General features: G+C 36.7%; 1 protein-coding gene across 3 annotated transcripts in view; it reads right to left on the reverse strand.

The window, feature by feature from the left end:
• Positions 1 to 15335, reverse strand: part of LOC129246432 (sodium-dependent neutral amino acid transporter B(0)AT3) — a 46594-nt gene that overhangs the window by 13369 nt on the left and 17890 nt on the right. For all 3 annotated transcript variants that reach the window (XM_054885262.1, XM_054885264.1, XM_054885265.1), the window contains exons 3-4: positions 3840 to 4072; positions 3187 to 3761 (exon numbers count right to left, since the gene is read on the reverse strand). In XM_054885262.1, coding sequence (XP_054741237.1) covers positions 3187 to 3761; positions 3840 to 4072 — 808 coding nt within the window. The remainder of the gene's footprint in view (positions 1 to 3186; positions 3762 to 3839; positions 4073 to 15335) is intronic.

The raw sequence follows: 15335 nt of genomic DNA on the forward strand, positions 1-15335 counted from the left end.
GTTAATTCGATATATTATATAAATCTTATGTAGACAACATAATAGCTTTTGCATCTAAGAGCTGTAGCAGTAACTTTTGTATTATTTTCCGACTCATTCAGATGAATATTTCCCCCAAAAAAATCACGAATTTTGTGACGTGTTTTTCTTAAAGATCGACAATTTTCATAATATGTTTCAATAATTTTAACGCGTTGTTCTATCGTGTAAAATTGTACATCTATCTACTTGACAAATGTCAAAGATTAAATACATAATAAACAGGTTCTGCCCAGAATTTACTACTGACATCCAGGCGTCACTTTATTTTCAAACATTGCCTCTATTCGTTGGATATGTCATGTACACATATATGTATATAGGGGCTAATTGTGTTATTATCTTCAAAATAGGTATTATTTGCTTGCACTTTTATTCCGATTGAATAGTTGTGAAAAAATACATTTGTTGTGAAATATACTTAAGTCAAGCTGTGCACTTTGCCGAAAAATGTAGTCTGATGAAGACGTAGATTTGTTCTAATCTAGAATTATTTCCCTTTTTTTATTTATGGGTATATATCAGGTGTTTAATGGCGAACTAATTTTTGACACTACAAATATCTTAAAGAAATTATTATGTCACAGCCTTGAAGTAGACCCTCTAATAAAGGTAAAAAAGCTATTTTCAAGTGCAGAATGCATTCCCCGATACAGTACGTGTGAATAACAACAGATATAATTCACATTACTTTTAATGGTGCTGGAACTAAGTTTCTGCGAAATGTTTTTTTTTTAATTTGACGTAAAGTTTAAATACTTTCTCTTATTATTATTGGTGTATACGTCTTTTATTATTATTATTGTTTGTTTTTCAGTACCACATACTGGTCAGTTGATACGTAATTTAATTTAAATTTAATTTTTTTTTACATATTCATAAAATTAATTATGAATATTGCTTAATTATTTTTAAATGCACTTTTTTTCTTGTTTTTGTAAATATCTCCTAATGTAATTTGTATTGATTACAAAAAAATGTAAGTAATTGCCCTTAATAGTCGAATGGGTAACAATTTATTTTATTTCTATCCAATAAGGCAGTACCAAATCTGTCGTACTTATTACTTGAATTTTTGCTTATTTATGTACTTTATACTGATTATCCTTATTTTTATTGCACAATTTTTGTTTAAAAAATACCAATTAATGAGTTTCGTATCTAGTTATATATGGTCTGAACAGCGACTGATTGGAAGAGCATAAAAATACATGTGAAATGAGTGGGCACAGTTATGCTGTTAAGGCATCTTTCTGGTGTAGAGACGTGAAAATTGAAGGCGTTGAAAATTGAAGAAAAACAATAGGTATCAATTGAAAATCGTTTTTATTCATTAGATCGATTCTTTATTTACAAAAAACAAATATTTTTTAATGACTATAATAAAAAAATTGCTTCCTGATTGCGTAACTGATTGGGCTGCTCAGGTACGTCTGAAAAAAAAAATTCGGTCGATTGTTCATCAGAAGATACATATGTCGCTATGGTGGGTAGCAAATTAACAAAAACAAATTTTTTTCTAGATATTTTTTCTGTTTATTGGAAAAACAAAAAAAGGTTTTTTTCTGTTTATTGGAAAAACAAAAAAAGGTTTTTTGTTCTCGCTCTTAAAAAAACTAAAAAAAATGATTATAAAAGTATAATTCTGCTATCCGGGAGAGCCACAAGTCTACTCAATAACATATTAAAAATTCAAATCAATCAGTTCAGTACTTTTTGAGAAATTACCAACGCCAACTCGGAAAAAATAGCTTCGAGAAAAACACGGTTAACGCGCTTATACCTTAATGTCGTACCCAAACCGGTCTCGTTTTAAAGGACTCCAACGTCTAAACAACAACGAATTTCAAAATAAAAATTTGCAAGTATATTTTTGAAAGCATAAACTATCATAAAATGAAAAAATCGTTTTTTTTTCAAAATTCTAGACCAGAAAGGTGCCTTAAGTCTGCTATGACGTAACAACCAAAATTACTTTCACAGCGGCAGTTGGGTTGCATTTTTTTCTATTTATTTGGTCTCTAAGTTGTCAAATTTTTATTAAGTTAATCTGCACTGTCAATTTTTGTTTATAGATTTTGAAATTCTAGATATCACATGCAAAAACAAAATATGTACATTGCTCTTGCTGTTTTTGCTCTACTGCTGCTACGTGCTTAACACACCTAAGGTAATATCAGTAGAGCAGCTAATTCCACTTTTTTAATATTTTGACCTGTTCTCTAACTTGGCGAGCTTTGTTTACCTTTTACTTTGTTTCTATCAAAAGTAGCATACACCAAGAGTACGCACATACTCAAAGAGCGCTCAGCGCTAAAATGATTTCTAAAATGCAACACTGCATCAAATAGACACTAAGAAATATAACTGTATCTTTTGAATATGTAAAAAACGATGATGAAATAAAAGGCGAAGTTCAGTTCAGTTATACACCAACAGTCAACCAGTGCAGTTTTTTAATTATACAGTCCGCTCGTGAATATGACAAATTACATTTATGAGCAGAAGTATGATATGAATTTAACTGTTCTCTTTTTTCTATTTCTGTTTCGTTTGCTTTCTATTTTTTTCTTCTGTTATTGTATTGTACTAAACCAAATTTAATGAATTTTAATATATATTATTTAATTTTAAGTTTTAATTTTAACTCTAAAAATAACTATGTAAATTTAAATTATCTCAATTATTTGTTTTACGTTAGATTCCACAATTTGATTTTTAATTTTTTAGTTTAATGCTTGATGATGTACTGAGACTGAAGACTGAGTCATACAAATACACCCTAATTTATCAAAATAAATAAAATAAACTTGCAAAACCTACTCATTTAAGGGTTACCTTTATGTTCATATGTAAATGTAATGCATCAACATTTCTAGTGTTTTGTTAGATGGTTAGGAATATATTCGTGCAATTGGCGCATTCCAATTGCTTCAATTATGCACTACGATGCTATTTAATTGAACAATCAGGGCTCTATCAAAATGATTTACTTATACACACCCTCTCAGCCTCTTTCAACTACATACATACATACTTTCCTTAAAATGACTATGCGCTCGGCAATCAATTAAAATGAACTTTAAATGAATTAAAGTTTCCAAAGAAACCAGTTGTCACCAATAATTTCCAGTGTATAGTACTTACAGCTCAATGCAGCGATCTACATTGACCGTGGCCTTGAAACCCAGTATAGCGAAAATCACTACACTGGCGTATATAGCGGTAATGGCATTACAAACCGACACCAACAGGACATCACGAACACAGTTATTCTTGGGCGGATTATAACTTCCAAATGCTATTAGCGATCCAAAAGCCAAACCGAATGAGTAGAAAACTTGTGTGGCAGCATCTAGCCATACTGTGGGATCGGCTAGTTTCTCAACTTTAGGTGTATACATATGTATGAGCCCAGCACTAGCACCTCTCAGCGTAATTCCACGTATAAAGAAGATCGTCAACACAATGTATGGGAAAAGTGATGTGAAATATACCACCTTGCCAGAACTTTGAATGCCTTTCATCACAATAAAAAATACGATAGTCCAAGAGAGGAACAAACAGAGTACGATCCACCATTTAAAACCACCTGGTTCATCCATTGAAGGCGCAGCATCCAATGTGGTTCGATACCAAAAGTAAGCGGTTTCTGAAGAACGAGCGCACTCTTCCACTTCAACGGTGCCATTTTTTGGACAAGAAGCCCACGGCAAAGGATACTGCAAATAAATAAATAAAAATTGGTAACTTGCGTCTTCTTTTCTTTTCAATATTCACAATTGGGTACATTAACTCACACGAAAACTGTTAAATAGGTAGAAGAAAACCCACGTTATGATTACGTTGTAATATAGGGCGACAAACAGTGTAACAATGCAGGAAGATATGCCAATGCCACCCAGCCAAGGATGTATTGTGTTCCATACACCGAGTGCGCCCAGTCGCATACGCTGCCCAATGCCTAATTCAATTAAAAAGAGTGGAACTCCTTCTAATATCAGCATCACCATGAATGGTATAAGAAAAGCGCCTGAAAAGAGAAATCATTAAAATACAATTCTTTCAGTAAGATTCAATCCTCGTATACAACTGTTTAAAGAAAAACTAGCTGAATAGCGAGGTGAAACACTTTGAAAAAATAATAATAACAATAATTAAAATATAAATAATTCTAAGCCTGCAGAGCATATGTATTCTCGCCCTATGTCCAACTAGGAGTTAGAGTAGCCTATATAAGGTATAGCATATTCTTAAATTCTTTCAAAATAATCTCGTCGTTGATCAGTTGATTTGGATATTCCAATAAAAGTAGTAGGTTTACTTATTTTACCCATGGTTTTTATTATTCATCATTAAATAGTTTAATATTCTGTTTATAAATAGAACGCGCGGCTGCCTCTGTCAAGTGGGCGTGCACTTAACTACCATTCAGCGGTCCAGGTTTCGATGCTCAATGTGGATATGAAATATTAAATGATAAAAAAAATCTAAAGCGGCCGCCCCAGGGCAGGCAACTGCAACCCTTCTAGCGCTTTTCTGCCATGAAAACACCGCATTTGCACCATCGTGTTCATTCATAGAACAACAAGAAGACAAGCACCTAACAGAGGGTACATGCGCGAATTATATATACATAATCATATACAGGGTTGGCCATATTAAACTGACCCATTGAGTAACCCTATAACTTTTTACTGTAATTTGAAATCTAAGGTTTACGTCAACAAGCCAAAGACACTAGGCGCACTTAAGGCCAATATCCGACGGGAAATAGCCGCCATATCGGCCGAGACGCTGGCCAAAACTATGGAAAACGCCGAAAAACGGGCACATTACGCTATACGAGCTAAGGGCGACCACTTGCGCGATATCATATTCAAAAAGTGATGTAAACGAATCTCCTTGAACTAAATTAAATGTTTTTCACAATGAAACACAAAAAAATGTTTCTTTTTCCATATTTTTTTAATAATCACATGGGTCAGTTTAATATGGCCAACCCTGTACATACGTATAAACATTTCATCATCTAAAAATCTAAATTTACGAAATGCTGGTATTTAAACGTTTGCACACACATTTACATAAACATGCCTCGAGAAATGAATATTTGTATCATTAGTTGTAGTTGCTTTCCTCTTTCGCTTAAATTTACACACAGAAATCGTCCCTTAAACAATTTGTGTGAACTACTTCTCATACAAATTGTGAGAGCTGTTTAAAGAGTTCGAAAGTTTCCGAGGTTTACAAGGCATTTAAGCGTTTAGATAAATCCCCTAATGTGTAGATTTGAAAGCAAAACACTATTAAGTAAATGACTAGGTAATATTACGCCTTTATATATTTAGTAAGCTGTTGCTAACACTTTTTCTAGATTGTTAAGACATAATTGTATTATCCTTTTTCAATAATAATAAATAATAAATAAATATTTAGTAAGTAGATACATCACAACAGCTTTAAAAAAAACCAAACATAACAGAAGACAATAAATCAACAAATATATTAATCGCGAATAAAGAGAGAAGTTAAACACCCAAACGATCAAATATTTTCTTAATAAATAAATATAAGTTTTTCAGTATTTAAGCAATTCCAAAAGAATATTTTTAATCAACTTTCTTTATCCGAAACTTAACAATCGTTAGGTCTTACATACTAACACATTGTACATACCATACATATGTACGTATGGCAAGTCAAACTGTGATACAAAATCAATTCGACAACTGTTTTTATTTTATATTCTAATTAAATTAATGTGAAGGCGCAATCTTACTAATGTTTTTAGATTTCACAGCACAGATATATAAGTACGCATGTATGTATGTATATGTATACATACCATACATATATGTATATTAAGAATTTGGCTATTTTCTTTCTTAATGTTTATCTATTATTATAGAATGAGAATGGTTGAAGAAAGAAAAAAATAACAATTTTACAAAAATTTGCTCAGGAGATCATGTCAATGTAGCGCGCGCGGAAATTCCTCAAATTTATTGGTAGGCTTATTTTTTTCTTATTGCAAATGGAGACTCCTGGAAATTAACGTTGCCTCCGACCCTACCCAAAATCCATTAATATTATATAACAGAGCTTCATATACTGAAAATTAGTAGAGAAACCACAATTTTTAGCCTAACTGACACATTCATTGAAAAATATTTAAGAACGATACGCAGTTCTCTTCATTTCAGACTTTTTTCTTTAAAATCATTTAAATATTTTGCATATTAGGTTTTATTCAATAAATATAAATTGTTTTCAATCTGTATCAGTATTTTTATCTAAGAAAAACATAAATTTGTTTATTTCATTTTCAAAAGTTAATGCAATTCGAGAATCCTTCAAGAAAAATACTTAAGAACGAAAGAAAATAATAGTCAAATCATAAAAAATGCAGAAGGGTGTGCAAAAATTACGTGGAGGAGTATAGTTGACAATGAAACATCCAAATCGTTTCGCGATTTACGATACATGGCTCGTAATAGAGAGGGCTGGAAATATTTTTAATTTTATAATTTAGATTATATGGATTCCCTTGGACCTGCCTTGGCCTTTTAAAATAACTGATCGAAATTTGTAACATTCTGCGTACTGAGTGCATTATACTATATTATTTCCACAAATGTTCTTTTGGATTTAGATCGGCACTCGAAGATGCCCAATCCTGAACACTGATCAAATTGCTGTAGGAATACTCCAAATACTTCATTTTTTAATTCGCAAAATTTCGTTCTTAAGTACAGGTAGGAAAGCACGGCACTTAAGTTACACGATTTCAAAGTTACACGAAAAAATGCGACATCCCTTCAAGTTACGCGGTATTTAAGTTAGAAACAAAGAACAAAATAATAGATATTCATCATATACATATAATATTTATTAATATAATTAAGCTATCTGCAGAATCCTTTTGCTTCCTGCTCTTGAAAAGTGGAGACATATAAGACACTAATTCGGGCTCACAAGGTTTGAAGTTACACGGATCTAATTAATCGTGCAATTCGAGGGGCACCTGTGTATTTCTCACAACATTGTTGAGTGATCCCACTAAAACTGAACAATTTCTTTCTCAAAAAAGCGCAAGACGTGCTATCTCAAAAACACTATGGTCCCAATACGATAGAAACAGGACGCTTAGGTTACCGTACACTTTTCCCAAAAGTCATTTTTGCCAAAACTTTTGTTCCCAATAAAATAACTCCCAAACCAATTTTCCCAAAACCATTTTTCCCAATTCAATTAAAATCCTATTTTTCCCAAACTTGTTTTTTTTCGTAGAACTCCTTTTCGGGTGGGCGGCCTTCGGCCGCGCTTCAAAAAAATAACCCTCATCAGTCCGACTCCGGCTACGCAATCCACCGTATTTTTGCGTAGAACTCCTTTTCGCGTGGGCGGCCTTCGGCCGCGCTTCAAAAAAATAACCCTCATCAGTCCAACTCCGGCTACGCAATCCACCGTATTTTTGCGTAGAACTCCTTTTCGTTTGGGCGGCCTTCGGCCGCGCTTCAAAAAAATAACCCTCATCAGTCCAGCTCCGGCTACGCAATCCACCGTATTTTTGCGTAGAACTCCTTTTCGCCTTGGCGGCCTTCGGCCGCGCTTCAAAAAAATAACCCTCATCAGTCCGACTCCGGCTACGCAATCCACCGTATTTTTGCGTAGAACTCCTCTAAAGAATTTATTTTATTGGGAACAAAAGTTTTGGGAAAAATGACTTTTGGGAAAAAAGTCTTGGGAAAAACAGTTTGGATGAAAAAATTTGGGAACATTTGCCGTTGGGAAAAGTAAGCATTGGGAAAAATGGATTGGGAAAACTGGTCGGCAACGGGACGTTTAAGGTGATGGGAACTCCCCGCCATTCAATTTCCAAGCTCATTGCGGTATTCACTGGTCACTGCGTGATCAGAACTCATGCGGAGAAGCTTGGACTTCCGTACAACCCCTATTGCAGAAGATGTGGGGATCCTGCAGAGAAAGAGACTGTTGAGCTCTGGCGGCTAGGCGCTTGAAATTCCTTAGCGTGTCCTTTGGCGATGGCTTGAGGAAATTCTCCAGCCTAGATCCCTTTTCTCTCCTCCACTACATCAACAGCACTGGATGGCTGTAAATGGTTTTCTCTGCCCTAAATTTATTATATCATTATATCATCACATTTGTTTATATCATATAATTATAGTATCAAAACGGCACGTAAGTCCTACTTGAAGTGTACCTGTGGTACTCTTGCCATTTAACCTGCCTACCTACCTACCTATTTCTAACCATTCTAAAAACTTCTTTCCTCATAACTAAAAACTGATTGTGAAAGTCGTATGGTTTGTATCTTTCCTCTAAAGCTTTTTAATGTCTGAATTGAACCAAATGTTGTCATATTCTTGCTTAATCCTTGTTTTGATTGGCGGTGGAATGTTAATTATTTTGCTAATATTGTATTTGGTCGTCAGTAGATTTAAAGATTTAATGTTCTTTACAGTGTGTCAGTCAATTTTATTTACGTCATTGTTAAGCTTTTTTTTTGTCGGAAGCAACAGCAAGTACAACACTCAGAGAACATTAAGTCCGTTGTACTGCACTCGGATTCCCTTTTTCTTTAAATCTACTCGACCTTCGAAAAAATTTTTAGTAAATCTTGATGTGCCAAGGAGTCAAGGTGGTCGCTTCTTAACACATTAGAGCCAAAGACCTCAAGCCTAATTCGAGCGAAGGCTGGGCATACGCACAGCAAGTAGTCCGCCGTCTCATCCTCCTCTCCGCATACTGGGCAGAGCGCACTGTCTGAGACTCCTATCTTTTCGCATGTGCTTCGCCTATAGAAAATGGCCCGTCATCAGTCCGACCAGCTGCCTACAGTCCTTTCTGCTTAATGACTAGAGGATCTGCGACAGTCGATCGGACATAACAAGAACACCAGATTTGTCCATCTGCAGCCACTCTCAGCCTGCCTAGCTCGCTTCTGGGTTAAAGTAACCCGTTTGCTAGGCTTGGCATTGATGGCGGGCCAAAAAAGTTGGCCTCAGAGCCCATTCTAGCTAAAGAGTCAGAGACCTCGTTACCTGCGATACCCACGTGTCCCGTATCCGTGAAGTTGGCAATCGGCTAATTTTCGTCAAACAAATTAAGTACCTGGGTGTAGTAATAGACGATCGACTGAGACTCACCAACCATGCTAAGTACGTTGTCGAATAAGTTCAACGAGTATATAAAAACTTATGCCGATATGTGAGGCCCACATGGGGTGTACACGCCGAAAACGTTATCACAATCTTTAAACAGGTTGTGGAACCAACTGTAACTTACGTTGCAAGTATATGGCGCAAAGCAGTGTACTTTACATATATTCGCCGTCTTCTCCGCTCGTTCCAAAGAAATTTCGCTATACGAGCAATGGGAGGCTTTCACACAGTTTCGGCTAATCGACTCTGGCGCTTGCAGAATTCACGCCGCTGCATCTGAAGATAAAAGAAATTATGCAAATAGAAAGTGTCCAATCATCTGGAGTATATGATGAGAGATTAACGTTATGCTTAAACAATGTACTGCACCGAAAAATTAACTACATCCTTCCGAGCGCCAGTCTAAACGGTTTGAAAGTAAAGCCTCACAACAGGAAGCTGACAATATTATCGATGCAAATGCGACCCACATCTATACCGATTGAAGCAAGTTTGAGACATGCACTTTTGGATCAGCTTCTGTCGTTCATAAACAAGGTGACGACTGGAAGTAACGTAAATTTGAATTACATGACATATGCACTGTCTTCCAAGCTGAAACTTTAGCAATTGACGCTGCACTGAAGAGGGCTCAGAAAGAATTGAAAACAGAAACACTAGTCATATATAGCTACAGTCGCTCTTGTTTGGAAGCTATCCAAAATCGGAGTAATCCTAATCCCTTAATTGCATCAATTCATCACCACCTGCACCTTCTTCGCCAAGGACACAGAATTGACTTTTACTGGGTTAAATCACATATTCGTATTGAAGGAAACGAGGACGCAGATGAGCAGGCAAAAGAAGCTGCAAATCAAGGGGTCGATTTAGTATACACTGCATTTTCTTTAAGCACGAAACATTCTGTGCAAAATATAATATCTCAGCATTTAATATTAAACAAATTTCAAAGTATTCTAGTTTGATAACATAATTTAATGATTTTGTCAAAAAATTATTGATCATTTCAAAAACTTTATAATTCAAACATTCCAGCCTCATGTCTTAATCATAATAGTAATATTGTATATAGTATCTAACTGCTTGTATCCAATCGCAGGCATTTTATTTTAGTTGGCTTTGTTAAACTTATATGTAATTGAAAAATATTTGTAAACTGTCTGAATGTCATACTGCACATAACATACATATGTACATATGAAAACACTTACACTAAAACACAAATGTAAACTAATTGAAATAATAAACTACTTGAAACGCAGTATGCGCGTTGAGACAAAGGAAAAAATAAAAGACCCCACGTGTCCCGGGACCCTTGTTAATATCAAGATATTATATCTACCGACATAGTTCAGTCTGACTTTACAGGGCTCAGGGTAGTTGCATGGTTGGAGGGCTGTCTAAGCCCAAGAGCACAGCTTTGCTGTCGCTGTAGACACATACAGATCTGCCTCTCCATCTGTTTTCCACAACAAAATTCATCGGTTCTTGAATAGCCTAAACTTCCACTTGAAACACACATGCGTGCATTCCAAGGGCAAAGTGTGAGCCTTCCGTAAAAATGCGAAAACAGGGTTTGCCGGATTCATTTTCAGAGTTTAGCTGCAATGGAGCCTTTGGTAGGACCACACTTTTAAAGTATAACTCCTGATGACATGGAGAGGGTAGTTGAATCGAAGTCCATGCTTTCTCTGTTGTCCAATGCCGGACATGGGCCGCACCAATTCCCATTGTGCTTCAGCCTGCAGATGGCCTTGAAGGCCTCTGCTTGGATGAAAACATCAAGTGGCGGTAGTCCAACCAGAGCATCTAATGCCGAGCCTGAAATAGTCGGAAAATCTCCGATGCAACAGATGGCCACAGTGCGTTGTAGTCTCGATAAGATCCTCCTGACTCCCACGAGAGAGAGTCTAGTCATCTAGACCACTGATGCATAGGTGATAATAGGGCTTATCATAGTCGTGTAGATTCATAGGATTTTGCTAGGAGAAAGACCCTACGTTTCCCCAAAGACAGCTTTGCCAGAAGGTTGTCAGTTCATTGGATGTGTTTGTTTCAACGTGTGACTTCCAAAGGAGTTTACTATCAAAGATTACTCCAAGATATTTGTTTTCTTAGGATAGTTGGATTGTGTCCATCAAGCTTCCTCCTTCTGGTAAAGAGGACAATACTAGTCTTGGTTGCGTTTGCCGATAGGCCATTCGCACAGCACCAAGTGTCAATCATATCCAAAGTTTTCTGCACTTTTCTACAGATGTTCATAAGCGAAGGGCCTGTTACCAAACAGGCATATGCTTATGCGTAGACTCCCGCATCATTTAAGGTGCTGAGTAGAGGATCGATCACCATGCACCAGAGCTATGGAGACAGCACACCATCTGGGGCACCAGCCTCTATTAACCCCAGCTGGCACCAGCAGATCTTCCTCTTCTCACACCCTGTCGAATCTTTGGTCTGGCAACTCACTAGCTCCCGATCTACGCCATGTTTATTAGCAGATCTGCTCATATTATCAAAAGTGGCATTATCAAACACCCCCTCTATGTCTAAAAAGATGCCAATAGGGTAGTCCATCCTGTCGATGGCCAGCTCTATCGTAGCAACAAGGTTTTGCAGTATACGACTCGCAGGATTTTCCACTTTGATAGACATGCTGAAATGGAGAATGAGGGTGAACCTTCAACGACTTCTGACGCATGCGCAATTCCACTAGTTGTTCGAGACTTTTCAGCATGAAAGAAGTCATATTGATGGATGTAAAGCTTTTGGAGCAGGTGTAGTCATCTGTTCCAATTAGGGATGAAGGCGACCCTCAGCATTCTCCAACAGCGTGGTGTATAGGCCAGAGCCAGGCATACAGTGAAGATTTTCTTCAAGACTGCAGTCACGGACCCTATGCCTTCCTTCAGATTTACAAAAGATTTGATGGCGAATCGAATGGCGCCCTCATTCACCACAGATCTGGCAACGTACCAGTCATGTCGAGAAGGTGTAGCAGCTCTGACAACAGACTCTTTCAGACTTCCAATAAGGCTGTTGCCGGCCGACATTTATATGATTACCTGAAAAGTGAGATTCCTTCAGGAAGCTGAGTGTCTCACTTTGCCTCTCCGTGAAGGTGCCATCAGATTTCCTAAGTGGCCAGCTTTGCGGTTGGATCCCTTTCAGGATCCTAACCAATTTCGCCGTGTCACTCAGAAATTCAATACCGCTACAGAATTCCCTCTGTTCGATTCCCGAATAAGCTTGTTGTAGTTTTCCTGAACATTACGGTATCGCTCCCAGTCCTCAGAAAAATAAGTTTTGAGGACCCGGTTTAGAAGTTTTCTCGACTCACACCTCAACACCTGGAGCACTCGATTCCACCAAGGAGCGGGAGTCGCGTCAAGGAGAGGTCAAATTGGACAGGCCGACTCAAAATATTCAGTTAAGGAAGTGTTGAGTTTCTCAGCATCCGCCCCAATGCCCTGTTCTTTTGGAAGTCTTGGTGGCGTCATATTAAGACCCCCATAAACTTCTGACAGTCTGTTTTTCTGGGGGTTCTAGAGGGCAATGGCATTTGTGCCTTCTTGACACACTGAAACTCAATATGCCTGTGGTCTGAGCACGAGTCTACTGCAAGGACTCTCCAGTTTTTAAATTTAACATAGTCTATATTTTTAAAATCGGTTGTAGTGACACAGAAGTCAAAGTCTAGTTTTGTTTTTGCTAATATTTGTACTCACTGTTGATTATTTACTAACACCTTTATAAAAATAAAAGCAATTTAAGAGTGGGCACATAAACAGTTACGTTTTTCTGGTGCTGTGATCACTGCTAAGCAAATTTTGTTCACAGTATATCAAATATCATACTGCAAACCTTGTGCAGTATTCAAAATAATACTTATATATTAGTTTTCCTAATTATCCAATATATATCCGGGATGGTAACAAACATACTTAAATTGGAAGGATTTATTAATATATTATTTATTTATTTCCGGCAAAAATAAGTCACATGTTAACCGTAATGACTGAAAAAATAAATATATATTTTCAAAAGAAAATAAGAGTAAAAAAAAATATTTTTTCCTCGAAACTTTCATTATAAAAGCCATACCCGGAGGGGTTCAAATTTCAAACTAGCATTATTTGGATAAATTGTAGCACACACCTGAACATTCTAATTTCAATCTTGAAAGACGGGCCAGAAAATGTTTGAGGCCGAATCCGGAGTCTCTGAACAGCAGCTATCAAAAGGGAATAATAACAAGTAGTATATGCCACAAGTTTTGTAGGATACGAGGTTTGTTTAAAAAATACGGTAAACCGTATGCCACTGTCAACATTTCAAGTGTTTTTGACGCAAAACACTTGTCTTATTTATGCCTCTCTCAAACAAGTATATGCTAAAACCGTGAACATATCATCGAGACGAGTGTACCAACACAAAAAAAATTATAATCGAAAGTCGAATGTACGTAGCCCGCGAAATTTGAAACCTTCACCTTATTATTTGAACACACCTTGTATTCATCTAAAGCTGAGATGGTCGCGGGGTTATTACTTTTGAGATACCCCCATACAAAAAAGTCCAAGGGGTAAGATTGTGCGACCTGGGTGGCCACGAAATCACGAATTATTGTCGTAGAATCTCATCTCATTATTTGTAAGATAGAATTAATCACTGGAAAAGGTAGTGTTTTCCATACGAAACCGTTTAACGTTGTCCCGCAAAAAATTATACACTAATTGTAATCGTTGAGCTTAAAAGTCTGCTTTGAATTTTGAAGTGGTGAAATCTAACATCCTTCTTCAATATTTCATACACAATAGTTGTTGCGAGTTTCAGTGTAGCCGCTCTCTTGGGCACGTACTTCGGCGGATGATTGTCCAAACTTGTTCATCCCTATCAATATTTTCATTTCGGCTGGTCCATAGACTGTTTACCATCGACCTAGTTGCTCGGAATCTTCGCGCCCATGAACGAATTAATTCTTTACTTGAGACATCACGTAAACATCATACATTGTAATGTGAACAAAATCTTCAACGAGCAGTTGCACACTCATCATTGGCATCGAAATAGGCTTCCATTGCAAACGCACGTTGCTTACCTGTCCACTGCGATATCGTGGCTAAATAACCCACACGAATAAGAAAGCTAATGTGTCCCTTCTCCGCTCATGCGCTCAGCGGTTGGTAAGAAATTTTAAATTCAAAACCTAATTCTGCCACAGAACACCCTCTACAACGTTATTTTGTGATTGTGAGGTCGTTTAGACCGTTTGACTCAAAAAAAACCTGGACGATGATGACATCCTACGAAAAGGCAATTAAAACGTTTTAAGGATCCTCTGAACGATTTATGAACCGTTGCACTTAAACGACGAGGAATACTGCAGACGATAGAACACGAACTGAAGCTTTACGAAAGTGCACTCGGTCCTGGTAAGAGTGCTCAAATATTTCGACTTGTATGACTTTCTTCGATAAATGCCCTGCTAGTTTGTCTGACAAATTCGTCCCATACATTTTTTTGCTAGCTTTTTTCAAACCTAACTTTGTTAATGATCCTAGTGATGAATCTCACTGTGCTGCTGGTTCAGAATCTGTAGACTATGGGAAGATGTATGTCACAGAATTAGATGTCAATATCGGTATATATTCCCTGAAGTTGGGTTCAATTACACCGATTTTTAAATCTGGTAACAAAAATGATGTTAGAAATAACCGCCCATAATATATTAAAATGAAAATTATTATTTTCACTTACAGAAATAATTGAATTGACTTTCGGATTTCCACCAATCAAAATGATATTTTTTATTTAGTAAACGTTATTCAAAAACAAAATTGATTTTGCGCAACCTGGTAATGGAATTAAGTGCTTGTCTGACGGTTTTTTATTACAAAAGGATTTATATGTTCTAAGTTTAAGTTATCACTATAAATCTTGGATATCTTGGATATAGAGGTGTTTTTTGACTCAAAATCTAGTTTGGTTAACCATATGCATTATGTTGTTCTCAAAGTTTTGTCCAATATAACGATAGATTTTAAGAATCCTTATACTAGAAAATCACTGTGTCATTCATTCCATCCCACTTTATGTCACCCATTCTGT

This window comes from Anastrepha obliqua, chromosome 4 (assembly GCF_027943255.1).
Source record: "Anastrepha obliqua isolate idAnaObli1 chromosome 4, idAnaObli1_1.0, whole genome shotgun sequence".
Taxonomy (NCBI): domain Eukaryota; kingdom Metazoa; phylum Arthropoda; class Insecta; order Diptera; family Tephritidae; genus Anastrepha; species Anastrepha obliqua.